Here is a 27,952-nt window from a genome sequence, read left to right as displayed (position 1 = left end):
AGAATATTAAAAACAATAGTAAGATTTAGATAATTATTTATTAGTGCAATGATAATATCTGTTTACAGTTAATTATTTAAAAACAATGGAATTGTGCTGGACTTAAAAAATACTTCTAAAAAGGCACAGGTAGCCCCAGTAGCCTAAGCTACATACATATTCTGCTTCGCATTGCTTTCAAGTGAAGCATCGTATTCCACTGGGAAGTAGAAAAGGGACTTTGGAATGCAAAAGACAATGGAAAACCGACAGTGTGTGAGCAGCAGAGGCAACAGATTTGGTCTCATTTTAGCTTCAGAACCTGTGATGAGAAACAAAGTGAATATAAATAGTTCGGGCTACACTTCATGGAAGTCGTGTGTCATGTGACGTGCTGTCATGCCCGGCCCAGCCCAGCCCCATGGCGTTAGGGCTCGGCAGAATGGCCCCCCTCCCCCTGGCCGCCAGTGCTTTTGATGAAGCCGTATTCCAGCGCCACATCTAGGCACTGCTTGGCTGTTCTGGCGACGGGGCCCTGTCCCGGGGCTCCCCCCTTGGCCAGGACTGAGAGGATCTCCAGGGCCTCGCTGTCCATGAGCTGCTCAGCCAGGCTGCGCTCGGCCTGCATCATGTTGTGGGTGATGACGGCTCCTCGCAGCTGCAGCTCCACGTTGTCGTTGAGCAGCAGAGACTGCAGGATCTCAAGCCAGTGGCTCGTCTGTAGGGGGCAGGAGAGAGCACCAGGGGTCACGTGGCCTTCTGTGTCCAATCGACAGTGGGATTATCATATGCAAGTTTACCCCTTGTTGCCTACGCCCGTCGCCCAGCCCACGTCTCAAAGCCGCACTGCCTCCCATCGTTCCTGCGCGTCCGCATCTGCGGGCCGTGCCGGCGGCTCACCGTGTCGGGGATGCGGCTGCAAAGCTCCGGCTGCTCTGAGGTCAGCATGGCCAGCGTGCCTGCGGCAGCCTTCCTCAGCCTGTCGTCATCCTCCCCGCTGTACAGCACCAGCAGCTTCAGACGGTCGTTACCCGTGGCAACGAACAGCTTCTGAACCTGTGGAGGACGTCAGCAGCCAATCAGAGTCTGTCCACGCCAGGGCCTTTGTAGAACACGCCTGCTCTATAACCCTGGTGTCATGCCTCATTTGGCCAGCCATAAATGAGTATTACGCTACAGCTAGGCTAATCACTGCTTTGGGCCAACTACTGCTCCCTTAAGAGTGGATCATAACAGTAGGTGGAGCAGTTTGTTCCCGAAATTTGCAGAACTCACCTCCGTGCTCAGGACCAGGTTACACATGCACTCAGTGGCTGCAGCACGGACAAGCGCATGGTCCTCGAACATGTAGCCCTCCACTTTCGGCACGGCCTTCTCCTTGATAATCTTCTGCCTGGGGGTGAGGAGACAGAATGAGCAAGGGCCAGCACAGTCTTTTATAGCTTTGTTTTTTTTTTTTTTTTTTTTTTTAAATTTAGCTACTTTCTGAAGCATTATTTGTAGCTTACTTAGCTGTAGCTCTTTATTCTCTTTTCATATCCAAGTGTTTTCTCACACCTTTAGGTTTTATTAACGATAACCCAAGCCAGTGGGGGGCCCACCTTACCCAGCTGTGACTACCCTTGCAAAATATTGTTTAATATTCTCGTTTAACCCCCTAGATGTCAGAAAACAGCAAAAAAAATCTGTTAATGAACTATTAGATTACTGCCTCTGAACAGTCTCATGCCAACATCATGTGGAAATCTGCAGACTGTAAAAATGCTTGTGTTCTGCACATCGGCGTGTTTCCACTTGGAATATTAAGAGACCTCAGCTTCCGCCAGTTTCCTTGCGTATTTATGTAATGCCCTCAGCTGCACCTTCCAGCTTTACTCCTCAGAGTAAAATTAATCAGCCCCAGAAACAGTGAGAAAGTGCTTATCTACCACTGCGATCAAACAGTAATAAAACACAATAATGTTCATTTCAATACTCTCAAAAACTCATTAATTCACGTAAACTGCTATTACAGTGAATATGAGAAGCAGCGTGAAGGTGAAGTGAGAGGAATGGAAAATGTGTTATTGTATAAACACTGGATGCTGCAGCTTATGCAGTCGCACCAAACAGCTTATGCAGTCGCACCAAACAGCTGATGCAGTCGCACCAAACAGCTGATGCAGTCGCACCAAACAGCTGATGCAGTCGCACCAAACAGCTTATGCAGTCGCACTGACGCAGTACGGATGCCAGCGGACAGGCAGCGACCGACCTGAGCCTCTCACTGACGCCCGCCAGGTTGGTCAGCGCCATCAGGGCCTCAAAGTTCTGCAGCAGGGTGCATTCCAGCTTCAGCAGGTTCACCAGCGGCCGCACCACCTCATAGACCTGCAGGGGGCAGTCCTGAGTAGGGGTCCTCACACACACTCGTGGTCTCTGGACCAGGTCGTACTCTTCATTACATGCTCTTGAGACACACACTGGAGTCGATTCTGCCCTCCTACACACACACACACACACACACACACACACACACACACACACACACACACACACACACACTCCTAGGAGATGCCAGTCACCGTGCACTCACTCTTTCTCCAGGGAAGGCAATCTCCGGATTGGACGTGATGGCGATTTTGGCCAGAGACTGTGCGGCCTTGATCTTTCCCACATCTGTGCCCTCAGACGCCAACGGAATCAGGGCCTGGAGGACAGGAGACCCAGCACTGCACTCACCAGGTCATGGGTAACATCTTCCGGGATGAGACAGAGCTGCGACACACTTACCTTCCCGCCCCCCTGGGCCACCACAGTGCCTCTGTCCTCCTGCCTTTCAACCACAGCCAAGAAAACCCTGCAGAGGGAGTTAGAGTGTTACGGACAGAGTGAGCAAGAGAGGGAGAGAAAGGACAGCTTCGGTTGTGTAGAGATATCTCTAGAGAACTCGAGAACAAGGACGGACTCCCAAACTGAGGGTTTATCATCTGGTGAGGCCTGCCGGCAGCCTAACCTGCTGATGCACTCCCGGCACGCGTCGGTGAGGGCGGGGCTCTCCTGTTTCACCATGCACACCAGCGCAGACACCACACCGGCCCCCAGCAGCTTGGCCAGGCGCTGCTGTACGAACGACTGCGCATCCTGAAATGCACACACACACACACACACGCCGTGTCCAGGACGGAGATACAGGGACACAGAGGCCCAGCGGAGATCCCCATGGGCGGACACGCACCTTAGGGTGCTCCTCAGGGATGTGCTGCTTTGCGTACTTGGCCAGCTCCACCAGCTGGGGGTCAGGCTTCTCCACGTCGTAGCTGTTGGTGCAGTTCACCAGCGTGGAGCTCACCGCAAACAGCACCGTCTTGTCGTCAGACTGCACACGCAGGCATCATGTGTAAAACGACTGACTGCACACTGGCTGTTACCCACACAGAAATGCCAGGAAACTCAGAACTTGCTTGTTTACTATCAACCAAAGTCAGAAACTGAGTGTATAAGTCTAGGATGGAGTGTGTATGTGTGTCTGTCTGTCAGTCTGTGCAAGTGTGTGTGTTTGTGTGTCTGTGTGTGCAAGCATCGGTTTGTGTGAGTTTGTATGTAAACATCTGTCGGTGAGAGTGAGTGTGTGTCTCTATGTGTGCATCCGTCTGTCTGCCCCTCTCTGCGCCCCGTCTGCCTCTCTCTGCGCCCCGTCTGCCCCTCTCTGCGCCCCGTCTGCCCCTCTCTGCGCCCCGTCTGCCCCTCTCTGCGCCCCGTCTGCCCCTCTCTGCGTGTAAGAGCTCAGCCACCTTAGCCAGCTGGAACATGGCCTGCAGAGCCTGTTTATCCTCCACCAGCTCCTCCTTCACGTCCGCGTCGAAGGTGAGGTACGCCAGACCCTCGATCGCCCACCGCCGAGAGCTTGCAGGCAGGGACTCGTTGCACAGCCACCTGCACCGGGGAGGTTCCGCATCAGCAAGGGCAGCGGTTCCGCGGGGGGTGAGAGGCGGCCCCCTACGCTGCAGGTGAGCGGCGAAGCGGTGCCCTACTTCCTGCTCTGCTTGGCCAGCTTCAGCGTTGACCCCTCTGCAAACTGCTTCATGCTGAAGTCGGTCCCTCCGGCTGAGCCCAGCTTGCACAGGCCCTGCAGGACACACACAGAACCTCAGTGTGCGATTTCTTCTCCTCTTGAAGGTGGGGGCCTGGGGCAGGGCCTGCACTCACCACTAAGGCCCGCACTCGGATGCCATCATTCTCACTCTTTTTGTAAAGGTCCTTCAGCAGAGCCACGCCATTGGCCGTGATGAAGGAGGCCCTCTTGGCCTTGCCGGCTGCATGGATGAGGGCCTCCACTGCCACCTGCTGGTGGACCAGGTTGTGAGAGCCACACTGGGAGATGACGGCATCCATGACGCCGGACAGCTCCAGGCAGCGGTTGCCGACGTCGCTGGGTCCCTGTAGCAGTGCTGAGACAGTCTGAATGGCGCGCAGCTTGCGGTCAAGGGCTGAGCTACCAAAATGCTGCCTGATCAAAAACAACAACAAAGTCAACCAGACGATGCCTCCTCTCTCCCCCCCCCGTCCCACGGCCACAGTACTCAACTGGACGTATTCCTCGCAGAGACGGCTGAAATTCTCCCGCTCTTTGTCTCCCTTCAGGTCGTCATACAGCTTGTTCAGTAGGACAGAGCAGCTCATGTGAGTGTTATCAGAGAGCGGGGGCCCGCCTGAGACCTCGGGGATGGTTCCCGCTACCTCGAGGATCTTCTTGAGCCCTGAGTGAAGAAAGAACTTGTTGGAAGACCAACAAGAACAGAAAACAGGCGATGGACAGTGACAGATGTCTAGATAGCCTGGACCCATCTCTGTCTTGTGACCCAAAGGTCAGCATCAAGTCCCCTCCACCATTCTGCTTCTTACTAGTAGATAAACAGACTGATTATCAACACCTAGTGACCAACCGTGACCAAAACATTCCCACTGATTCCCATGAATACTATCAACAGCCCATTTACTCAGATGATTTTCCAAAAGTATTTCTTCCTTACAAGGGATCTCGTTTCCCTTTTCCCCCCTTTACCTTTACGGTTTATTGGCTGTCTGTGAAATCTGTAACGTAAAGCGTATCTACAACATAAAGCGCATCTATAATGTAAAGCGCATCTATAACGTAAAGCACAATGTCACTGCAGACTTGTGAAAATGCATCGTATTAAATATCCCACTTGATTAGCAGGCGCAGGAGACGACCCTCACCTTGGTCGATCACCCACAGCGTGAGCGAATTGTTGGGGTCCTTCTGCGACTTGCGGGGTACCTGCTTAACCAGCAGATTGATGGCGCTGTCTCGGCCGGAGCCCGAGACGGACAGCGCGGGCAGCATGTCCAGGAGATGCTGCAGCATGGAGCGCAGCTCCCTGGACGGCTCTGTGGAGCACACGGATTCCAGAAACAAACTCCCGCTCAGTCAGTCCAAACCAGAGCAAAAGCGTCTGCAGACCTCACTGTGAGCAAAGCCCCTCTGTCAGCGAAAGTAAGGAAACAACGAAAATGACGTATGCGGAAGGGGAGGAGACACCGGATTGTTTTAGCGTTAAGCAATATGTCGTTAAATATGCTTTAATCAGCATGACGTGCGGCACTGATGACAACGTGACAGATTGTGTATTTTAACTGATATGAGCTTAATGTTTGCTAAAAATTAATTTTACAATTAGCGATAGCTTATGTATCACAAACTGGCTTATTTTTCCCTCTGAAATTTGTCCAGTGCTCAGGTGTGGCGTTAAGACGGCTGGGTTTATGTTTAAGGCTTGTGTCAGTGTAGCGTTTATGAATGCAGTGTTAGAGTAAACAACACACTCAGGAGAAAATCTGCAAATTTATGGGGAGCGGCCTTCAACATGGAGTACAATCATGCGACTGAGTGCTAACAACGTGCATGCACGTTACGTAAGACATGTTAAAACAATACCGGTAAATCTAATACGTTTATGGAACTTTTTTAAACGTTTCAGTTAAGTCATGTTTAGCAAACATATCTTTATTATAAAAAGTCCTTAACAGGCAAAATGTTTTAATGAACCTCTAACATCATAGAGAGTAAGTATTTCATGCAGAGAAGGTGATTAATGAAGCCGTTCACTGGTGAAACCATTTTACAGCTCAGGAGATGCTGAGTAGTAAAACACAGTTAGCAGGGAGAAAATTCTTTTAAAATAAGGCCTTAGCTGGCGAAGCTTCATGTGAAAACGTGTCTTCAATGTTGTACTTTTGGTTAGTTTGTTAACTGAATTTTTAAGCCATGCCAAATCTGTTATATATCATCTAAGAAAGCAAAAACCGTGTCTCCTTGGCCGCCCCGTCCCCCTGTTCATTACCCGACACCGCAGTGGCCTCGGACCCAGCAGAAATAAATATTAAAATTCTGATCATGAAGGATTCTGCACTTTTGGTGCTCCAGGAATTCGTATGCAGCAATGATGATTTTCTCACCTGGCAAGATGGCTGCATCTTTGCCCCTGACGTCCTTCTTCATGCCCTGGGTCAGGGCCTCGAACATGACCTGCAGGAGGTGACAAGCGGCCAGGGACACGGACTCGCTCTCGGAGCCCATGATGGAGCACAGCTTCTCCATCCCCATCTCATTGACGATGGCCATAGTCTGCGGGACAGAAGTGAGATCAGGTCGGTGAGAGTCTGCAGGAAGGCAGCTTCCCGGGAGAGAGGATGGACGGACGGACGGACGGACGCCCACCCTGGACTGGTGTCCAGTACAGAGGCCCACAAGGCTCCTGAGTGCGGACAGCACCACATCCTCCTGCTTGAATTCCAGCAGCTTTTGCAGGAGCTTCACGCCATCATTCCGGAAAATCTGCTCTGCTCCGGCCTCCTCCCGGGACAGCACCACCAGGTTCTGGGCAGCCTGGTGCGTGGAGAAGGGAGACACAGGAGCACTCTGTATGAGGAGGACACCCAAGTGCAGGAGGCTGTAGTGGGGGGAGGGGAGGGAAGGGGCTCACCTTCTGCTGGTCAGAAGGCTGCGAGGAGGCGTCCAGGAGGAGGTTAAACATCTGCTGGACTCGGGCATCAGTGGAGGACGACTGCACTGTCTACAAAGCGGCAGCGAGCAGATCAGCCATGCATAGAAATCGTCATTCAGCATTGGCTCCATCCCCAGATGATTCCTTTACCTTCTGCTGGATCTGAGCTCCGATCTGCCGCAGCATTTCCTGGAAGGTCTTGTTCTTTGTCTCCAGCTGTGCGCACCACTGGGCGTCTAAAAATGCCTGGTCCAGCCTGCCCAGCTTTTGTAACGCCTGAGCGCGACGGAAACGAGCCTTCACGTCTCCAGGGTCTGTATCCAGGGCTGTGGAGAACGCAGAACCTCACCTTGGCACAGACATCGACAGCGTCTTGTGGGGAAATGCCCAGAGATTGGGGGGAAGCCCGAGGCTGTATCAGAGCTGCGGTCTATCATGCCCACCACTGTCACTGGGTGTCACCTGCCAGTCTGTCTGCCTCAAACCATGGTGGCCTTCCTGCCAAGCAACACCACTGTCTCCAATCAGCCTAAACACCCGCTTCTTCAGCCCAAGTGACTGGAGGTGCCCCTGTTTGACCTTCTAAATGCTCCTTATCGATCACTGATGATCCAGCAACATTTAGAGACAGGGATCCCGGCCGTTCAGCAAAATGAATTGCCACTAGAAAAGTCTCTGCATCTCATTATATATATATATATATATATATATATATTCCTGTACTTGTACATAAAAACGCTTTCTATCGATTTGCCCTAGACGGTTACCGTACCTTTGGAGGCGTCCGCCTCTGCTTTGGAATAGTCCTCCAGCTTAAGGTAACATGCTGCGCGGTTGCGATGCAGGACTGCCTTCTCCGACGGGCCGTCCGCCAGCTTGAGGGCCTGTGTGTAGCGGCACACAGCCCCCTCCACGTCTCCACTCTTGAACAGACTATTGCCCTCCTCCCTCAAGACGAGGGAGTCCTACACCCAGGAGTGAAACATGGAGAAACACGCGTTCACACTGACCCATGGCACGATGGTAGTTTTATTAAAGTGTTGGTGTTGTTGAAATAGTATTTTATCTATGCCCAGCGCTGCACGGCTCCGGTCAGCTTTTCTTGGCATCGTTAGCAGTCATAAATAATTTAGCCAGCGATATAGTGAGAGCGACACGGACACCTGAGCACTCGATCTCCCCATCTGCTTTACCTACCTTCGCCTTGCCGTTTACATTCATTCTCGGTGAGCGATCACACGACAGCTATGCTATGCTATAACGCTACTATTCACCATACCACATCCAAAATCTATTTTTTATTGATTTCCCATATACCTCCCGCTCTGAAATCCTCCCTTCGGCTTGACGTTGGGTGCACCGAGATGACGTCACAGACTAAGCCCCGCCCTCTTCCCGGCATTCCAAACCTTAAAAGGAGAATGTTTCCAGAATGCATCCCAAGTAAAACTAAAGAACATTCATTTTCAGATGTTTTTATTATCTAGAACCTGCAGTTAGGCGTTTTTTCCTGCGGTTCAGGCTGTTGCATCCATGTATTATGTGGATTAAACGCTGTGGAACATAGAGCGTGATTAACATTAAATATATATATATATATATATATACACACAAAGACGTTTTTCGGAAATGAATAGATGTCCTCAGCTATGTCAAGAGATCCTTTAAATCGAGTCGGCAAGAATATCACGTTTGTGTTTCGTTTAAAAATGCACCTATCTTGAGAACTCGATGTCCACGCTGAAACGGCTTCTTCTGCATCTGGCAGCTTCTTTGCGGAGCGGTAGACTTATGCATTACCGTCCTTACCCTTATAATGACCAACTAAACAATTCAGTTAAACGCAAAGAAACCTTGTGGTTTGCATAGTTTTTATTTCATTTTAGAATTCAATAAGTCTGTTAAATAGGGGAAAAAATACAAGAAAATGAATGTGCACCATACGTATTGTACAAAAACTAACCCTTTGCTGGAGATTGTCTTCTGTTCCAAGCCCTTAGAGGGCTTTCAGAAAACAATGGTAAGAATCTCAACCAGGACAGAGCTTTAAGAATTTTCTCTCTCACACATACACACAGACACATGCACAGACGCACACGCAGCTTCAGCCCTTTATGTTGTTATTCCACACACTGTCTAATGGAGACCAGGTGACAGCATGGTGGGACTCCCCGATCCTGAAGGGGTCCCCTGTGAATGAGGAGAGCTCCTTCAGGGCTCCTGCTCCCTGATCAGCTGGGCTGGATTAAGCCACACTTACCTTTAGACCCTAAATAAAAGGAGAACCATCTCTGTTCCATTCAATTTAAAAACTAAACGTAAATTATGGCAAAACAAACATTTACATAGAAGGTTTACAATATGGATATGAACAAAGTCTCAAACAATGTTGGATATAAAAGCCTTCAACTGTACACCCCATACACACATACACACACACATACATTATAAATCAATCACTAGTACATTTACGAAGGACACCTTTGTTGCCATCATACCGACAGCAGTGAAGAGGATGAACTGATACACACTGTGATGTCCGCAGGTTTCTCCCCCAACACAGACCCTTAACCTCTGAAGTGAAAGCCGGAGAACTCAAGGCTCCCCAGGGCTCCTGCCACTCAGTACATCTCAGATACAGACAGGATGTAAAGGAACATGCTGCCATTGGCTCAGAGATCTATGAATGAAGCCCCTAAAAAATGGGGTACAAGAGGAAAAGAAGGAAACTGCTGGCCAATAAGCACAGGAAGTGCTGCACTGTTTGCAGAACCAAGCCTATCAGAATAAATGTTATACAAAAACTGCTTCAACGTTATAGTACAAGCTCTTTAAACTTCTGTGCCAGTCTACGCAATGGAAAGGAGAACAGTGTATCACTGCACGTGTCCAGGAACCAGGGTCATGGGGTTACAGCGCACTGGTCTCAAACCTCCTTTACATTTCAAAAGCAGCTCAGATCCTCAAGACTAAGACCTTCCTAATCTCCGCACCAGGGGGCAGAGCATGAGTGGCAGGTGAAATACTGGGCTTTGATTCACTGACAACATTACTGCATTAAAGAAAATAATAAAGACCCCGTGTTCCATTCATTGAAGATGATCATGTTTACATCCTCAACTGCATTAGCAGAACCGAATATCTCTGGCTCTACCCAAGCGCCCCTGGGCCCACCCACCTTTTGACTCCGCACACATCCAGCCCCACCCCATATTTCAAAGACCTTTCTGGGTTCCATGACTCACTCATATCATCACAAACTCGCTGCTGAAACCTGCTGTAAAATGAGCACTTGTTTACTGTGGCAAGGGAAATGTTTCAATTGATGCTGTCAAGTCTTCACCCCCAGAGGTGTGTTTGGATCTCCCGCCCCCCCCAGCTCAATGCCAGGTTATCAGCCGCAGGAGTAGAAGGCAGATGCTTGCCCATCAAAGACAAAGTCGTACGGAGAGGTTGTTAAAGGGCGCTCTGTGTTTTGATGAAGGCCGTCTTTTCATTGTGAACGTCAAAATCGTCGTCCTCGGACTCGGAGTTGCACCCATCTTCAGCCCAGACGGTGGGGATGCCACGGTAAGTGACCACCCTCCCGCAGCCAGCGCCCAGGCCCCTGGACGCCCCCGCCCCACACTCCAGCCTGTGCAGTTTGCTCCATCGGCCACAGGGGGCGCTGCCACCGGAGTGCAGCTGTAGCAGCACAAACACGGCCACGAAGGTGGCAGCGATGAAGGCGCAACTGAGCAACGCCAAGGTAACTGGCAGGCGAGATGGGGGCCCGGGGCTGGGGGTCTTGGGGCCGACAGGCGTCTCGCGCTGCATTTGGTTTTGGTGTTGGCAGGTACCAGCCCTGGGGTCTAGGTGGCTGTGGGGGGGGCAGGACAGGCAATCCGAGGAGCTGAGACCGGCACACGTGTGGCAGGCCGGGTGGCACGGGAGGCAGGCCTGCACCGACCAAAGCTCCACCCAGCCGTGCAGGGAGGAGTTTAAGGGCTGGGAGGCGGGGCTAAACCCGGGGGGGCAGGTCCGCACACAGCCCTGGCGGAACAGGAAGAATCCAGCGCTGCACTCTGTGGGAGGGGGCAAGTTGGGGGGGGGGGGGGGGCAGAAAGGAGAGATGGACAGCAATGATCAAAAGATCAATGCAGAAGAAATGACAGAGCTGCAGCGTGCACTGTGGGTAGTCTGGAACAAAGCAAAGGCAGAGGAATGTTCTGGCAAAAGCCTTCTGCAGCTCCTTATCTTGGGAACAGCTACCTTGACAGAGTAAAATAATTGGCAAACCGAGTGATCTGTCCCCTTCAGAAAATGCATCAGTCTCAGTGGACAATAATGAATCATTAAGGGCAGTCGACATCAGCGGTGGGGAACGGCACAGTTATGCGTTTGAAACAAGCCCAAAGTTACCAGCATAATGTTAACTGCACCATTAAGGGCCACCCTCCACGTATTTCTATAAATTTTCTCCTTCTGAGCGATAGGCAACCTGTCGGATTAGGTAGGCCTATCTGTTTTGGTCACTGTGAAATTCAGATACTTTTTAGTGCATTTCACTGAAACAGCTCATCATGCATTCAGAAGTCCATTCTGTGACTGCACACATCTCCGTGGAAGAACCAACATCCTCAAAATAACCAGCGCTCAAGCCTTTGATAGTGATAATTAATTAGTGAGATTATGAAGGACATGCAGTACCACAGAGAATCTGCAGGGGGCAGCACAGCATCACACCATAAACTCCACACCTACCAATACAAATCTGCTGGATGTCAAATGTCTTGCAGCTGCCGTTGGAAGGCTGGCCGAAGTCAAACCCATCTGGGCTCATGCTGTAGGAGTTTGTGCCATACAGCACCAGGGTGAACTGACTCAGCGTCCCTGAGGAAGACGAGGAGGAGGAACAGAGTTCAGCCAGAAGACCAGTGTCACTGCTAAGCTGACAGTCACTGCCACGCAGTGCCTACTGCTCAGCAGGACAGCGGGACACAGTGTGTACCAACAAACAAGACGCACGACTCAGAAATCAGTGGTGCGACACAGCAGAAATAGACATCACGGCAGCTGAATACAGTAAGAACTAGGAGACGAAAGGAGGTCATGTGACACCCAGCCAGCCTGCGGGAGGTAATTAGCTCGTATTGTGGTCCTCAACTCACGTTGGAAGGGACAGACAGACAGACAGACAGACGATTCTGCTGCAGGAAGCTGGCGATCAATGCTGATGTTGGTAGATGCTAAAACATTCATTACTGCGGGTCTAAACTGCGCTTCCCTGAAGACGCGTTCTAAGCTACAAGGTGCTCCTGGCGCCACCTCCTGGCAGGGTGAACAAGGAACAAACCGTAATCACTGTCCCCGGCCACATTCTCAATCTCCAGTGTCCACTCCCCGCGTGGGTCCTCGTCCCAGGAGTGTGTGGTCATGAAGGCCCAGTCGTTGAAGCCTTCCGAGGAGTAGTCGTGCGGTCTGGGAGGACAGGAACATGAAGGGCAGAGTCAGGCAGCATCAGGCAGAGAGAGGCAGCGTCAGGCAGAGAGAGGCAGCGTCAGGCAGAGAGAGGCAGAGTCAGGCAGAGAGAGGCAGCGTCAGGCAGAGAGAGGCAGCGTCAGGCAGAGAGAGGCAGCGTCAGGCAGAGAGAGGCAGAGTCAGGCAGAGAGAGGCAGCGTCAGGCAGAGAGAGGCAGCGTCAGGCAGAGAGAGGCAGCGTCAGGCAGAGAGAGGCAGCGTCAGGCAGAGAGAGGCAGCGTCAGGCAGAGAGAGGCAGAGTCAGGCAGAGAGAGGCAGTGTCAGGCAGAGAGAGGCAGCGTCAGGCAGAGAGAGGCACACTTGCAGTGTAGACACAAGCACACAGGTGTACCTGGAAGCCAGCAGCGTGGACCGCGTCCCACCAGGGCTGATCAGGTGGATCGCCAGGTTTCCTCGTCGGCTGTAGGTCAGCGTGAGCCGGGCCTGCACATGCTCCAGCGAGCTCATGAAGTTGGACCTTCCTGCACAGGCGTCCACACTCCCAGTGACCAGCAGGTGGCTACCTATGTTCCTGAGAGGCGAACGGCACATGGGACCCAGGCCGGCTCAGCGCCTACACAGCCCCAGCCCCCCCCCGATCCCCGCGTACCTGGGCTCTGGCAGCAGCGAGAGCACGCACATCAGCTGGGGGCCCACGTTGGTCCAGTTGCGGGCCAGCGTCACCACGGCGCCCGCGTCCAGCAGGCCGTAGCCATACGAGTGGCTCACTGGCAGAGACACGGAGCGGCAGTCACACTGGTGATCCAGCCACAGGGCTGCTAACCACACAGGTTTAATAATTCAGAAAGGCGTCTGCCGCTATAATGAACCCTTTCTTAATCAATGGAGTCCAGAAGTAGTGAATCATTTATTCTGTTGCTTTTATCTAGAGCTGAATTTTTCAACAGAGCAATCAGAGTTACACATCTTCCTAACGGGTACGGTCTTAGGGCTCCCGTGCTCGCGGCCCGTGTCCCCATCGCCGGCGGCCGCCATTACCCCAGCGGCCCACTGCGTTCACTCTCCAGTCGTCGGTGGTGAGGTGTGCGGGTCGTGATGTCCTCACCACCAGGTGCTGCATGTCTCTCCAGGTCAGGTTCTTGCTGAAAGGTTACCACAGCAACCACTGAGTCCATGGGCGAATTTACATGGTCTGAAAGCAGCTACACTGCTGGCTTTTCGCAAGCGTGATGCTCGGTTAGAAAGAGCACCAGGCAGTCTAAGACTATGTTTACTACCGACCAACCCTCCTGTTCGTAAGCCCTGCAGAATAGTGGTGTGAGGATTTTGTCTAAAAACACAAAGGAGAGAGAGTAGCAGGGGGCGACGAACTCACTTGGCCTCCAGAGCCAGCGCGATGATGCCAGCTGCCAGGGGGGCGGAAGCGGAGGTGCCCGTGTGAGACTCTGTGCACTTCTGCCTGAGGTCGGTGGTGACCTGCAGGGGCAGAGTCACAGTGAGTCACTGCAGTCTCTAAGTGGGAGAGACCTAGGCTCACAAACTAGAAATCACAAAACGTCAAACCCCGCCAAGGTCGAAACGTGCTTCCCTTACAACTCATGTGATAATGACAAGGCCTAAACACCGGGAGGTTTCAAATGCAAGAAGCATTTCAGCTACATTTCATCAGATAAAGCCCCAACCCCAACAAAGCAAGCTTACAATGCTAAACGGAAGCGCCTTGATCTGTGGGGCGGAGAGAAGCCTCCTCTTCCCATTACGCAGCGACTTGATGCACCCAGGTGCGTGGGGACCGGCCGAGTCGCACCCCTGTCACGCGGACAGCTGCTGCCGCGGCTCGGCTCTGCCTGTGACCGTGACGGCCGGCAAAGGGAACCCGGAATCGGCTCTGCCTGTGACCGTGACGGCAGGCAAAGGGAACCTGGCATTGGCTCTGCCTGTGACTGTGACGGCCGGCAAAGGGAACCCGGAATCGGCTGCAGAACCCCCGAGGGTGCGGCTCTCTCCCGATTTGGACGGCTCCCCATGCGTGACACACACCAGGTCAGGAGTGGTGAGGACCTGCGTGCTGCATCTCTGCCGACGAGCCCAGTCAGCCGCCCACACCCAGATTCACCAATCAGAGGGGCCCGCGGTGGGGGGGGGCACTCACGATCTGCTTCTCGTTGAGGTTGCCGCTGCTGTAGGTGGTGGCCAGCGTGGAGGAGCAGGCCTCGCTGTACCAGGGCACGTTGCCGCTCTGCGTGCTGCTGCTGATGGACAAGGTGTAGATGCTGTTGGTGTAGCCGTCGCAGTTGCAGCTGTCCTTGTCGCGGCCGCCGTTCCCCGACGCCCACACGAAGATGGAGCCCAGGCCGCCTCGACCCTGAGCACAAGCAGTCGAGTGAGAATGCCATCCGGCGTGACCCATGCCTCACCCAGAGCCTCTGCTCCCAATGCACCTCCTCCTTACAACTTTTGATAACATGACCCCACGCTTAACTTACCGTGTCGGCTGATGATGTATCCGTGCTGCTATCTCCCCGCGGCCGGGGAGATAGCAGCTGACCCCACTGCTAATATGTTTCTGTGTGGTCACACATTCTAACAGACTTCACTTTACCACCAGAAAGGGCCGATTCCTACTCTTACAGGCCTCCTCTGCCCTCTGCTGACCTGCTTGCGAGGCCGTAGGGCTGGGTTTTAAAGGGGCGGTCGCATGCACTGAAGGTGCCGCCCTGCTGGTGGGCAGCTCTGGTCACACCTGAATCCTGTTTCTCATGGGTCACCTTGTTTATTTCCCACATTCCCCAAAAGGCCCCTCCCACCCTGCGGGCCCAGGGGGCGCGGTCCGCCCAGCACATGTCTCCAAGCAGCACTCCTGAAAGCCATCCTCATTCTCCCAGAAGCCCCTGGGGCTGTCTGTCACGCATCGGAGGCCCCTAAATCTTCATTTGCTACCATGATCTCACATAATCGAAGGCGGTAGCAGCCTGCGCTCCGGGCAGCAGAATGTCGGGGCTTCAGACTCAAAGCTGGGCACAGAGTCAGCATTCTGCCGGCTTCAGTGGAGGATTAAGTGCCGATCGGGGTAGGGAATGCTCCAGCGAGCGGGCGAGCGGCTGGCTCCCAGCCAGCGTCTCAGTCTGGCCGTGGCCCCTTGCAGTCGTATGTCTTCGGCCAGTAAACGCGGTTATTCTCTCGCTCCTTTTATGAGGACTTGCAGTGAAGCGTGAGCCAAGCGTATTGAAACCAAATATCAGCGAAAAAGCTCAATACTAACAATAAATATGAAAAAAAGACAGATTATGGTACAGGAGCCCGAGCAACCAGAGTAGTGAGTAACCGCACACCCAGCAGCCAGATTAAAGCCCTCTCCCGTAACCGCCGGCCCAATTACAGCCCCGACCCCCCTGTCCCCATGGATTATCCAGAGCAGCGGTGAGCGTTCCTGCCCCCCCTGAGCTGAAGGAAGCTTCATGTTAAATGAAGAGCTTCGGTCTGGGCTCTCAGGACCCTGAAAATCCTCCCTCACACGCCGGCCCACCCACTCATCGCCTGTTCTCACGGTGCGCCTCATGAAGGCCAGACAGATGCTCCTCCTAATCTTCACGGAGAAGATCAAAGACACAAACAAACACTCTCGCAAGGTCAGCAGGTAGTTCTGCTGCTGTGTTTTCGCTCAGGAGTTTCTGGGTATTTAATGGCAATTTAACGGAGGACACACACAGGGTGTGTGGCCGGGCGGAGCCTGACCTCCGTGACCCCCCGCAGGAAGGCCTCCCTGGCCAGCTTGGCGGGTCCGTCCACCGTCTTGCCGTCATCCTCCGGTCCCCAGCTGGCGCTGTAGATGTGGATGTGCTGCGGGTTCAGGCTAAGGGACTGAGCCTCCACCACGTCAGTCACCTCCCCGTCCAGCATGCGAACACCTGAGGGGGTGTAAGAGGATGAAGTGGTCACAGCGCCCCCTCCTGGCCTGGTGGTGGAGCAGCGCCGGAACAGTGAAGACGCTGTGTCATTCTCAAGTCTCCTGAAAACAGTTTATCATGATGGCTGTCAAGTCGCACAACAAATTGATTGCGATAAACACGCCGCAAACAATGACAGCTAATCAGGCAGCCTGGAGTCATAATCCCAGTGCTGTGGCACTAACCGCCTGCAGCTAAACCGAGCACAGCTGGCCGGCATGCTCTCGCAGCGCCTGCTGAGCAGCCCGGCGTGGGGGGGGGGGCGTCAAGAGCGCTGCCGGAACAGCTGGTGCTGGTGCGGAGCTCATATCACGTGAGGTCTGGTCCTGGAGAATGCCAGCTGATGCCCTGGGCTTGGGGGGGGGGAATAAACTCCAGGATGGAACAAGAAAAGGGGTTAGGGGGAGATCTTCAAAAATGATGCTGTTCCCTTAAACCACAGTGGGTGAAACTGCTCAGCAATGCCTCCCTAAGGACTAAGCCAACTACTGCAGTACATCTTAAAAAGCTTTGAAAAAGCAAAGCGAGATGCACGCCTTCCTGGAAGGCTTTCAGGCAGCCGCTGCTCTCCTTCAGGGGCAGGAAGGGTTAGGGTCCCAAAGAGGATTGTGGGAAACAGGAAGCGGAGAAACCGGCAGGGCGAATGGGCCCGCTAATTATCTAATGCTGCATGGCCAAAGGATCGGAGCTATTTACAGAAAGAGAAAACAGGAACCATAAGCAGTGTACTGCCTCCTCAACTACCTGATAACATGCAGAACCCGTTTGCTGGGGGCAGTAAAACCCCAGAAAAGGTCATATCGCTCACATTGGGTTCATAGTTATTATACTGGTTGGGGAGGTTTAATCACACTGCCTCACATCAACAAATGGAAAAAGAACAACTATTTGAAGGAGAAGTAGGCATTTAAACAGGGAAAAAGGTTTCCTCCTCTTAGCCAAGCCAATGACAGCAGGGCCCTTCACAGTCACAGCCAATAACAGCAGGGCCCTCCACTACCATAGCCAATAACAGCAGGGCCCTCCACTACCATAGCCAATAACAGCAGGGCCCTCCACTACCATAGCCAATAACAGCAGGGCCCTCTATTGCCATAACCAATAATACCGGGACCTTGCACTGCCAGAGCCAATAACAGCAGGGCCCTCCACTGCCACAGCCAGTGGGAGATCGCAATTTGGGGTCCTCAGACTAAAGACCCTCAGGCTTGCTCAAATGCTGCCATATTATAGTTGGGAATGAATGGAGGAGCTGTGTGCAAGATTTCTGCACTGCTACAGCCAGATTACAGGCTCAGAGGAGTGGCGTGGCGGCTCGTGAAGACGACCGACCGGGACCCTAACCGGAGAGAGCCAGGATCGCAGTCGTGTCCTTCCATTTAACAAAAAAGAAAAAATAGATCATTTAGCCCCAACATGGTTGTGTGCAAGAACAGCTGATCACTCATCAGGTTAATATTTTCAAAGCATCTCACAAGCACCCAGAAAACTAGGCAGAGCTCACGCGTCTGTGTCAGGCAGCGAGCTTGTGCCTAGTGTCCACGTGCCAGGGCCTCCCAGCGAGCCACTCACCTCCGATGCGAGCGTTGTAAGCCACGCCCACTCCACAGATCCCGTTGTTGGCAACAGCGGCCACCTCCCCAGCGCAGCGAGTCCCGTGCCTGCGACGACAGGAGAGGGAGGGCTTAAGGACAGGCCTGCATGGAGCAGGCCGCCACACACACACAGACGCGTGCCTCAGAACATACAGCAAAATGACAAACACCAAGCCTCGGCATGTGAGCTCTGTGTGGGATTCAATGTCACGTCTAGGATCGTGCATAACAGAACTAGATTAATAATTAAAGGTGAAACAGGGGAGTTGGCATACTATCCTAAAAGTCTGACTCGCACTGCCCGCTTCGCCACTTGGAAGACAAAGAGACAGTGTCTTGTGCCCTGTAATACGGAAATATGGAGAGCAGGCTGAGGGTTAGGATGCGGAGCAGGACCCCACCACACGCTGGTGCCGGGCCCGAGGGCGCCGCTCCGTCAGGTGGATCAAAGAGGCGCTGAGCCACCGCTAATGAGGCGGCAGGCCGGAGCTGGATTGAAGGGGCCCAGGCCCAGTGCCCCTTTGGGCCTGGTCCAGCAGCTGCTCTGGCTGCAAGCTCTGTATCATCAACAGATTAAGCCCCACAATCGGTCCAATTGAGCAAACAATAGGCAATTTAGGGTAGCGTGAGTGGGCTGGCCCTCTGGAAGGGGTCACACGCAGGAGCCGACGTCCTGCCCAGGACCCCATCACGGGTGCAACACGCCGTGTTGGTCACCAGAACGACGTGTTCCTTCGTGCCCGGAGTGCCTACCAGGGCACCTGGAATCAGAGAGCTTGCTCCACGCTCGGGAGCAGTGAGTCACTAAGACGTGCCATCTCAGCCATCAGGGCGATCTTCAGCAGGAAGTGAGAGACGGAACATCGGGCTCTCAAGCTCACAGCTCCACTGGATGTCATTTTACCGCATTTCCTGGCTTGACTTGCTCAGTTACCCATGTTATTAAAACCAATGCCTTTCCAAAAATAGCACATTTAAACAAAGAAATTAAGAGAGCGCTAATTAAGGGAGGATGCCGTCGCAGAAGCCTGCTGAGCCGCCAGGACTCCTGATGCAGACAGACTTTCCCGGCACAGCTGTTACTCTGTGCCGGATGTGCCTGTGTGCCTGTGTGCGTAATCACCAGCTCCCCTGCGTTAGGGCACAGTGCCTGCATCATCTGACCTACTTTGAAAGTCGAATGTTCACACATCTTAAAACAAGATTACAGTAAAAACTCTGAAAGACCTCCTTTAACTCAGCACACCTGAGCGTAATTTAAGTTTTTATTCGACATTTGCCTGTTATTTCGCAAAGACAGAGAGAGGGGGAGGGATTTCCAGCAGAAGCAAGCAAACATACCAGCTGGCCTGATTCTGCTGGGCCGCCATCGGCAGTGAGACGCCGGGACCAAAATAGAACTTCGGCTCGCACGTCTGTCACAGCTGACGGGGCTGAAGGCCAGCTATTGGACAGCTCTGTGAAAGCAGACCGTCACACTGACCCTGCTTTTTACAGGCACCCAGCCAAGCAGAAGGCAAGCCTGTGGCGGCACATCACAGAGCACCAGCTACGTCAGGGATACCTACAAAGCTCATCACCTCCACAAAAAGGGCCTCAATAAAACACAGCCTTGTGAGTGTGTGTGTGTGTGTGGAGGAGGGGGCGTCCAGCCTGGCCAGGCCAAACAGCCACAGCTGACGAGATTAGGAGCTCATCCAGAACTCCAAATGCACAGGCTGTGAATCTCTCAACCGTCCCATATAATAGAAAAATAAAGTGACAGCCACCATTTCTGGCCAAAAAAAACACCCTCTCAAAAATACTGACAACTGGACCTAAACTCCTTGTTCCTCCAGAACAGGGGGCTGTACCCTAACTGGCAGGATAGTACAGAAAAGGGACAGCTCAGAATTGCACCTGGCAGCCAACTGGAGCCCCATTTGGGGCTGGGCTCCATCTGCCAGATCGCCGAGAGACGCACGTCTTCATATATCCCTAATATCTGAATTCGAGAAGTTTTCAGGATTCACGCCGGCACACGCCACACTGGGACCACACAGGCACAGCGTACAGCTGAAGAGTCTGCAGCAAACTTTAAATGCGTTCAGACGGGGAGGCAAGGATGATAAGACGCCAGGCGTATGCAGGAAGCTGACACACGCTGACTGACAGCAGCAGACAGCCAGGCGCAGAGGCAGGACATCTCACACTCGCGCCGAGTCCGTCTGCACTGCGCTCGGCTACAATCTATTATGTATGCAGATGCAAATTCTAAAAGTTCTCTAAATGGAAATGAGTTCATGTGCCGTTTTCATGTGTACATATTCATATCTCCACTCAGAAGGAACAATCCCACAACCCTGCAACCACAGATATATACGGATGTATATTTATAGGCCGACAGCAAGCGATTCAGCAGCGAAGGGATGGATTTTCAATCACGGTCCAGCTACTGCACATTTCCAGCTCTGTGCAAACAGCTTCCTAATGAATAAAGTGCAGAGAGGCCCCGGCAGTGGGATAGGGGCACACAGCTTACAAGACACAGTCGAGCTGAACTAAGTCCCCGGGACGTCATGGGGATCCAGGCGGCGATACTCTAACACCTGTAACATAGCCCTTTGTTAGGGCTGCTTGACAAAGCTGGGCTGTGAGGAGCGGATGGCTGCTTCTGGCACCCATTTGTAAGGTGACACTGAGCGCAGTGTGCGATGGTGAAGGCAGCCAGAAGCACCCGTCTATACAGCTGCGTTTGAAGGCGACTGTGTAGCCCCCTCACATCCAGCACACCCTCCCTCTGTGACAGTCACACTGTACAGCTGCTCCTCCCTAAGCAGCCAATGACGGCTCTCGCAGATACACCTCTTCACTGAAAACCAGCACAGCTGCAAAATTACAACTTTTCAGTCCGGATTTTCCCGGATCTAAGAGTGGAGCTGCAGGTGCTGCGATCGTATGGTAACGCTCCGTGTTTTCACTCCAAAAGGGCGGTGGTCTCTCCTTGTCTGTCTGCAGACAGCATCCTGACACCAGAATCGCTCAGAAGGCACCAGCAGGCAGGAAAATGAGCTCAGCCAATGAGGCGGCTCCTCAGAACGGATTCACAAAGCAAATGCAATCATGTGCCAATCAGAGCCCTGTACTGGGCCAGCTGTGTGGGTTTGCGTGAACGTTCGTCACTTTCAGAAGTTAAACATTAGCAAAAAGCAAATGGAGGGGTGACTTGGGATGACAGCTGATAAATGCTGCATCACCGGCTGCACTTCACAGGCTGTAAATATATCAGGGGGAAAAAATGGGTTTCTGAATAATGGCGGTTCTTTCAGCATTCATGAGTACAGCTTCAAAAAAAAAAAAATTATCAACTCCATCTTCAAAAGAGCAAATTAGCTGAACTGCAGGAAAACCAGCCTGCATTCAGACTAAATGAAGCAAAGTTAATTAAATGCAGTAACATGTTTTTCCAATTATATTCCTGATTTAAAGGAAAAAATATGAAGCAAATCTGCACTGCCCATGAGCCAGACCAAAGCAGACAATCAGTCGGTCAGTCGGCCGCTGTGTGACCCTGTAGGAGGAGGCAGTACCTGGCCAGCATTCATCTCGCCCAGCATCCATCGCGCCCAGCATCCATCGCGCCCAGCATCCATCGCGCCCAGCATCCATCGCGCCCAGCATCCATCTCGCCCAGCATCCATCTCGCCCAGCATCCATCTCGCCCAGCATCCATCGCGCCCAGCATCCATCGCGCCCAGCATCCATCGCGCCCAGCATCAATCTCGCCCAGCATCCATCGCGAGCAGCATCCATCGCGAGCAGCATCCATCGCGAGCAGCATCCATCGCCCCCAATACTCATCGCGAGCAGCATCCATCACACCCAACATCTATCATGCCCAGCATCCATCGTGAGCAGCATCCATCGCGAGCAGCATCCATCGCGCCCAGCATCCATCGCGCCCAGCATCCATCGCGAGCAGCATCCATCGCGAGCAGCATCCATTGCGCCCAATACTCATCGCGAGCAGCATCCATCACACCCAACATCCATCGCGCCCAGCATCCATCGCACCCAGCATCCATCGCGCCCAGCATCCATCGCGCCCAGCATCCATCGCGCCCAGCATCCCTGCACATCTACAGCAGGACAGGAGGACGCTAAAAGCCAGCCGCTACCATCTGCCCCCATCCGCTCAGGCCCTACCGGTTGTCGTTGAGCTGGGTGTAGCGCGGCTGGGGGTCCGGATCCCCATCGTTCACGTCGTAGCTGGCGTCCGGGTCCTGTCCACAGGGAAGAAAAGCACCAGTCACATCGAAGGCGCTCTACATTTACAGAGCTGTGCATGCAAGACCATCTATGCCAGGGGAGGGGAACCAAAGCCTCAACAGCAAACTCTGCAAACTGCGTAAGGCTGGAAAACCCTCTGAGGTTCTCTTTAATACCCAGGATATACAGCCTGAAAGCCTGTAAAGTCTGTAGCTGCCCTGCACTGTACATATGCGCTATTCATGAGTCCTAATCCCGGGCTGGGCTCCCCCCTGCACTCACGTAGTTCTGCATCAGGTCGGGGTGGTTCTTCTCGATGCCGTCATCCAGGATGGTCACCACCACCCCCCTGCCTGTGTAGCCCTGCTCCCAGGCGCTCTTGGCATTCAGGTCCTGGTGGTTCGTATTAAACTGGAAATAAACAGCGAGAGAGGTCAGACAGCTGCATAGCCAGCTGCTTCCAGAGGTGGAGGTCAGACAGCTGCACAGCCAGCTGCTTCCAGAGGTGGAGGTCAGACAGCTGCACAGCCAGCTGCTTCCAGAGGTGGACGTCAGACAGCTGCACAGCCAGCTGCTTCCACAGGTGGAGGTCAGACAGCTGCACAGCCAGCTGCTTCCAGAGGTGGAGGTCAGACAGCTGCACAGCCAGCTGCTTCCACAGGTGGAGGTCAGACAGCTGCACAGCCAGCTGCTTCCACAGGTGGAGGTCAGACAGCTGCACAGCCAGCTGCTTCCAGAGGTGGAGGTCAGACAGCTGCACAGCCAGCTGCTTCCACCGGAGGTTTAAAAGACAGTATTAAGCTCCGCCCTTCTGCTGCCCTCCGCTCATTCCTGACATGTTAATGGCCATCGGCACGATCTCTCGACTGAACGGTCACCTTTGCTCCCCGGCAAATGCGCTGGTGCCCTTCTGCACCCACATTCTCCTCAGCGTAATCAAGCCTGAGAAGGGGGGAGGATTCCTGTTTCTCCCCCACCAACCCACAGGGGGGCATGTGTGGTACAGGGGGGCCAGGCCCCCCACTGACATTTCAGAATGTCCAGGACGCAGCGAGGTGCCGCTCTCACAGAGCCCGGCAGCCCGGTCTACAGGCCTCCTTCTCCTTCTCCTTATCTAACCGGCCTCAGTGCCTTTGAACACCATCCACCTTTTGGCCTCAGCTGAGAAAATCCCCCACAAAAGTGTGATGAAAATGAGCACTGGGGCGGGACTATTGCCTCCCCACCCTGTGCTGGCAAGCAGCTGCACTGATCCTCCTGCAGGGAATCAGGCTCGCGCAGTGCGGAGCCCAAAACGCCTGCAAATCCCATCTCCAAAGACTAAAAACTCGGAAGTCCGACTGCGTCGTCAGAAATGAGAAATTTTACAGCTGCGGTTTCATTTGAAGTTTTCTCTTCTTAGAGTGTGGGGCGTTCCTTCTCCCACACGGTGCTTGAGGACTGCTTTGCGATTTCTTCCTGATAGAGGGCCGAGTTGCCTCCATAAATATTCATGGCAGAAACGTCTCGCAAAAACACCTACTTTCTTATCACTGAAAAACAAAAGCAGGCGCTTTAAAGGCCAGAGAGGAGGAGGAGGAATAAGCTGGGGGAGCAGGGTCCCGTGGGTCCATATCTCCGCGTGCATGAGGCCTTCGGGACATGTCATAGAAACCCTGGGCCCGCCCCAGGCCGGCCCACCGTGGAGAGCCCCCGCAGCACGACAGTGCTGGTGGCTACATCTACAGCACTCCCCTGAGAAGTGCCACGAGGAAGTTTTATTTTTGTTATAAAGTCTCCTCTCAAGCACCTCCGGAACAGTAATGTGACTAGACAGCTATATTCTGAAAGACTGGCCGGGCGCCTTCCTCAGCTCTTTATTAATGGTGCGAGCCGCCACACATCCGCTGCACCTCGCAGCCAGCACCCGCAGAAATCACCCAGGCTAAAAATATTACCGCCACGCTAACGGCTCGGCCCACGCTAACGGCCCGGCCCACGCTAACGGCCCGGCCCACGCTAACGGCCCGGCCCCCGCTCTGCCCTATCAGCGCCTGTGCCCTTAATACCAGAAATATATGTATGTACTGTATGCATTATGCATTCAATGCAAAAACATAAAGGACACTGATACAGACCACGGCATTTTGTCTATCATGCTATTAAAAATTGGATTACAATGCTACTGCATTAAGATATATGCAGTATTTTGATTTTGCGTCTAAATGCCAGTGAAGTGTACAATAGGAATTTTTTAGTTTTTAGTTATCAAATATTAACAAAATTCTGACTTACTGAAGTCCATACTAAAGTAACTTGGGTATTGCACATCTTCACCGGGAGGAACCCAAAGAACCTCTATGCATCTAAACAAAATGCAAGACCTGAACCAAAATACGCACAAGCATCCACTGAGAAGCCTGCGGCCTGGCCACGCAGCCTCGTCCCACACGGGATAATCCGTGTTGATATCTAGACCTTATATCTCTGCCTCAAGCTACAGGCTTTGCACAGAGATGCTCAGATTGTCTCAAAGAACCACACCGTTCCAATTCCTCGCTGCTCAGTGGTCACATTTCAAAGCGATCTATTCAACCAGTGGGCAAGCTGGAATAAAAGCAACAGAGATCATGAACAGCCTCACATCTACTCACCAGGTACCACTGCTGGGCGAACTCAGGGTCCGAAGGCTCGACGGTGTACACATCCCTCTTCCTGCGGCGTTTCACCACCTGCTGCTGGGCCCAGAGCACCTGGAGAGAGCGATCAGGAGGATGAAGGCCACAGATCAGCCTGCAGTGCGAGAGCCATCGGCTAAACCTGACCGCCAAGGGCCTGTTAAGTCCCCCAGTGCAGGGTGCTTCTCATGGACCCCATCTCCGCCAGCATGATCATAAGCCCAGCTGAAAACAGGAGGCCAACCTGCGATTTATTCACAAAAAACCCTAGAATGTAATGAACGCTTAATCCTTAGGAAAATGGCAGACTACAAAGCGAGCATGTGCGAGCTTCATCCCGCCTTTACGCGCTCAGACACAAGGGAGAGCTTTGGCCCATTAGCCAAACCTCCTCGCCTGGCTTGACTCTGATCCCTAACATACTCAATTATCTTGCCGGCAGCCTGCTGTGGGCTCAGCTGCCAGAGCCCAGTTTGCACCAGGCACAGCCAGCCAGCCAGCGGGCGTCCTGCCCTGCAAGCACCCCCACTCCTCAGCACATAATCATCTCCAGACCCAAGAGCTGTAAACAAAATCAAGCTTCTCCCATTAATTGAAAGGGGCCTCATTAATATTAATACATGGACTGCAGACTAAAGAATACCAGTTTTTATCCGAATGCCAGCAGCTGCTAGCAGATTCATCCGATCAGAAGCTGTAGGCTGTGGATTAAGTGCAGGACAAGGCCGGCTGACAGTACTGTCATCAGCGGCTTCTGACAAAGTCTGGCTCGTCGATGTCGAGTCAGCCCAACAGCTCCCCCTCCACATCTGCGGATGGATGGTGTCCAAAGATACAAGACAGCGACCGGGAAGGACCAGAAACTGCTGGATTTCCAAACAGCTGCAGTTGACACTTTCACCTGAAATGACTTGCATGCCTCAGTTAAATGTGGTCAGTCATCACGTCATGAGAAAAGTGAAATAACCTTAGTGCTCAGTAACTTAGAGGGACTGACAGTCGTTAGCAGGAGAGCTGGATAACCTTCAATTCTGAACACGGGGGAAAAAAAATACTTTTTTTTCCATGAAAAGCTAACCACAAAAACAAAGTTCCTAGGAATTCTTCAAAGGGAATGGAGACAGTAAAGATCAGCTGATAAGATCTCCCTTCCGAACAGGACGCAAACTCAGCTGTTCGCCTCCGCTGAGGGACCTACACACTCAAAGGCAGCTGATGGTGACTGATAAGACATCCTGCCGCCAGCCAAAAGCACAGTGACAAGATGGTGCACCAGGATCATGTCACAAGCCTGATTCACCGGCTGCTACCCAGGACTGATCTGGGTCGGAAGATGGGGCAGCCACGCAGACAGCTATGTGAACACCCTGACTGTCTGACTGTAGCTACGCAGACAGCTATGTGAACACCCTGACTGTCTGACTGTAGCTACGCAGACAGCTATGTGAACACCCTGACTGTCTGACTGTAGCCACGCAGACAGCTATGTGAACACCCTGACTGTCTGACTGCAGCCATGCAGACAGCTATGTGAACACCCTGACTGTCTGACTGCAGCCATGCAGACAGCTATGTGAACACCCTGACTGTCTGACTGCAGCCACGCAGACAGCTATGTGAACACCCTGACTGTCTGACTGCAGCCACGCAGACAGCTATGTGAACACCCTGACTGTCTGACTGCAGCCATGCAGACAGCTATGTGAACACCCTGACTGTCTGACTGCAGCCATGCAGACAGCTATGTGAACACCCTGACTGTCTGACTGCAGCCACGCAGACAGCTATGTGAACACCCTGACTGTCTGACTGCAGCCACGCAGACAGCTATGTGAACACCCTGACTGTCTGACTGTAGCCACGCAGACAGCTATGTGAACACCCTGACTGTCTGACTGCAGCCACGCAGACAGCTATGTGAACACCCTGACTGTCTGACTGTAGCCACGCAGACAGCTATGTGAACACCCTGACTGTCTGACTGCAGCCACGCAGACAGCTATGTGAACACCCTGACTGTCTGACTGCAGCCATGCAGACAGCTATGTGAACACCCTGACTGTCTGACTGCAGCCATGCAGACAGCTATGTGAACACCCTGACTGTCTGACTGCAGCCATGCAGACAGCTATGTGAACACCCTGACTGTCTGACTGCAGCCATGCAGACAGCTATGTGAACACCCTGACTGTCTGACTGCAGCCATGCAGACAGCTATGTGAACACCCTGACTGTCTGACTGCAGCCACGCAGACAGCTATGTGAACACCCTGACTGTCTGACTGCAGCCACGCAGACAGCTATGTGAACACCCTGACTGTCTGACTGCAGCCACGCAGACAGCTATGTGAACACCCTGACTGTCTGACTGCAGCCACGCAGACAGCTATGTGAACACCCTGACTGTCTGACTGCAGCCACGCAGACAGCTATGTGAACACCCTGACTGTCTGACTGTAGCCACGCAGACAGCTATGTGAACACCCTGACTGTCTGACTGCAGCCACGCAGACAGCTATGTGAACACCCTGACTGTCTGACTGTAGCCACGCAGACAGCTATGTGAACACCCTGACTGTCTGACTGTAGCCACGCAGACAGCTATGTGAACACCCTGACTGTCTGACTGCAGCCATGCAGACAGCTATGTGAACACCCTGACTGTCTGACTGCAGCCACGCAGACAGCTATGTGAACACCCTGACTGTCTGACTGCAGCCACGCAGACAGCTATGTGAACACCCTGACTGTCTGACTGCAGCCACGCAGACAGCTATGTGAACACCCTGACTGTCTGACTGTAGCCACGCAGACAGCTATGTGAACACCCTGACTGTCTGACTGCAGCCACGCAGACAGCTATGTGAACACCCTGACTGTCTGACTGCAGCCACGCAGACAGCTATGTGAACACCCTGACTGTCTGACTGCAGCCACGCAGACAGCTATGTGAACACCCTGACTGTCTGACTGCAGCCACGCAGACAGCTATGTGAACACCCTGACTATCTGACTGCAGCCACGCAGACAGCTATGTGAACACCCGTTAGCAGATGGTTG

General features: G+C 53.0%; 2 protein-coding genes across 7 annotated transcripts in view; both read right to left on the bottom strand.

Moving 5' to 3' along the window:
* Nucleotides 1–19: 19 nt before the first annotated feature.
* On the bottom strand, nucleotides 20–8,378 carry unc45a (unc-45 myosin chaperone A). Its single transcript, XM_023817425.2, has 19 exons — nucleotides 8,184–8,378; nucleotides 7,759–7,951; nucleotides 7,137–7,312; nucleotides 6,966–7,055; nucleotides 6,701–6,868; nucleotides 6,439–6,607; nucleotides 5,200–5,370; nucleotides 4,547–4,718; nucleotides 4,168–4,468; nucleotides 3,993–4,087; nucleotides 3,753–3,894; nucleotides 3,197–3,337; nucleotides 2,975–3,102; nucleotides 2,752–2,818; nucleotides 2,555–2,668; nucleotides 2,234–2,349; nucleotides 1,255–1,372; nucleotides 880–1,035; nucleotides 20–697 (listed from the first exon to the last, which is right to left on the bottom strand). Exons 1-19 carry the CDS (start codon nucleotides 8,205–8,207, stop codon nucleotides 407–409), a joined length of 2,832 nt encoding a protein of 943 aa, XP_023673193.2. The 5' UTR covers nucleotides 8,208–8,378; the 3' UTR covers nucleotides 20–406.
* Nucleotides 8,379–8,840: 462 nt separating this feature from the next.
* The window catches only part of furinb (furin (paired basic amino acid cleaving enzyme) b), a 33,920-nt gene continuing 14,808 nt past the window's right edge, over nucleotides 8,841–27,952 (bottom strand). For all 6 annotated transcript variants that reach the window (XM_023817419.2, XM_023817418.2, XM_023817413.2 and 3 more), the window contains exons 4-16: nucleotides 24,869–24,967; nucleotides 22,518–22,646; nucleotides 22,173–22,249; nucleotides 17,965–18,053; nucleotides 16,181–16,353; nucleotides 14,598–14,810; nucleotides 13,821–13,921; nucleotides 13,484–13,587; nucleotides 13,095–13,212; nucleotides 12,837–13,016; nucleotides 12,322–12,446; nucleotides 11,730–11,858; nucleotides 8,841–11,050 (exon numbers count right to left, since the gene is read on the bottom strand). In XM_023817419.2, coding sequence (XP_023673187.2) covers nucleotides 10,443–11,050; nucleotides 11,730–11,858; nucleotides 12,322–12,446; nucleotides 12,837–13,016; nucleotides 13,095–13,212; nucleotides 13,484–13,587; nucleotides 13,821–13,921; nucleotides 14,598–14,810; nucleotides 16,181–16,353; nucleotides 17,965–18,053; nucleotides 22,173–22,249; nucleotides 22,518–22,646; nucleotides 24,869–24,967 — 2,145 coding nt within the window. In that variant the 3' untranslated portion in view covers nucleotides 8,841–10,442. The remainder of the gene's footprint in view (nucleotides 11,051–11,729; nucleotides 11,859–12,321; nucleotides 12,447–12,836; nucleotides 13,017–13,094; nucleotides 13,213–13,483; nucleotides 13,588–13,820; nucleotides 13,922–14,597; nucleotides 14,811–16,180; nucleotides 16,354–17,964; nucleotides 18,054–22,172; nucleotides 22,250–22,517; nucleotides 22,647–24,868; nucleotides 24,968–27,952) is intronic.

The sequence above is a fragment of the Paramormyrops kingsleyae genome, chromosome 13 (genome assembly GCF_048594095.1).
Source record: "Paramormyrops kingsleyae isolate MSU_618 chromosome 13, PKINGS_0.4, whole genome shotgun sequence".
NCBI classification, from domain to species: domain Eukaryota; kingdom Metazoa; phylum Chordata; class Actinopteri; order Osteoglossiformes; family Mormyridae; genus Paramormyrops; species Paramormyrops kingsleyae.
Note: the sequence above shows the minus strand (reverse complement) of the source record. Positions and strands in the feature narration are given on the sequence as shown.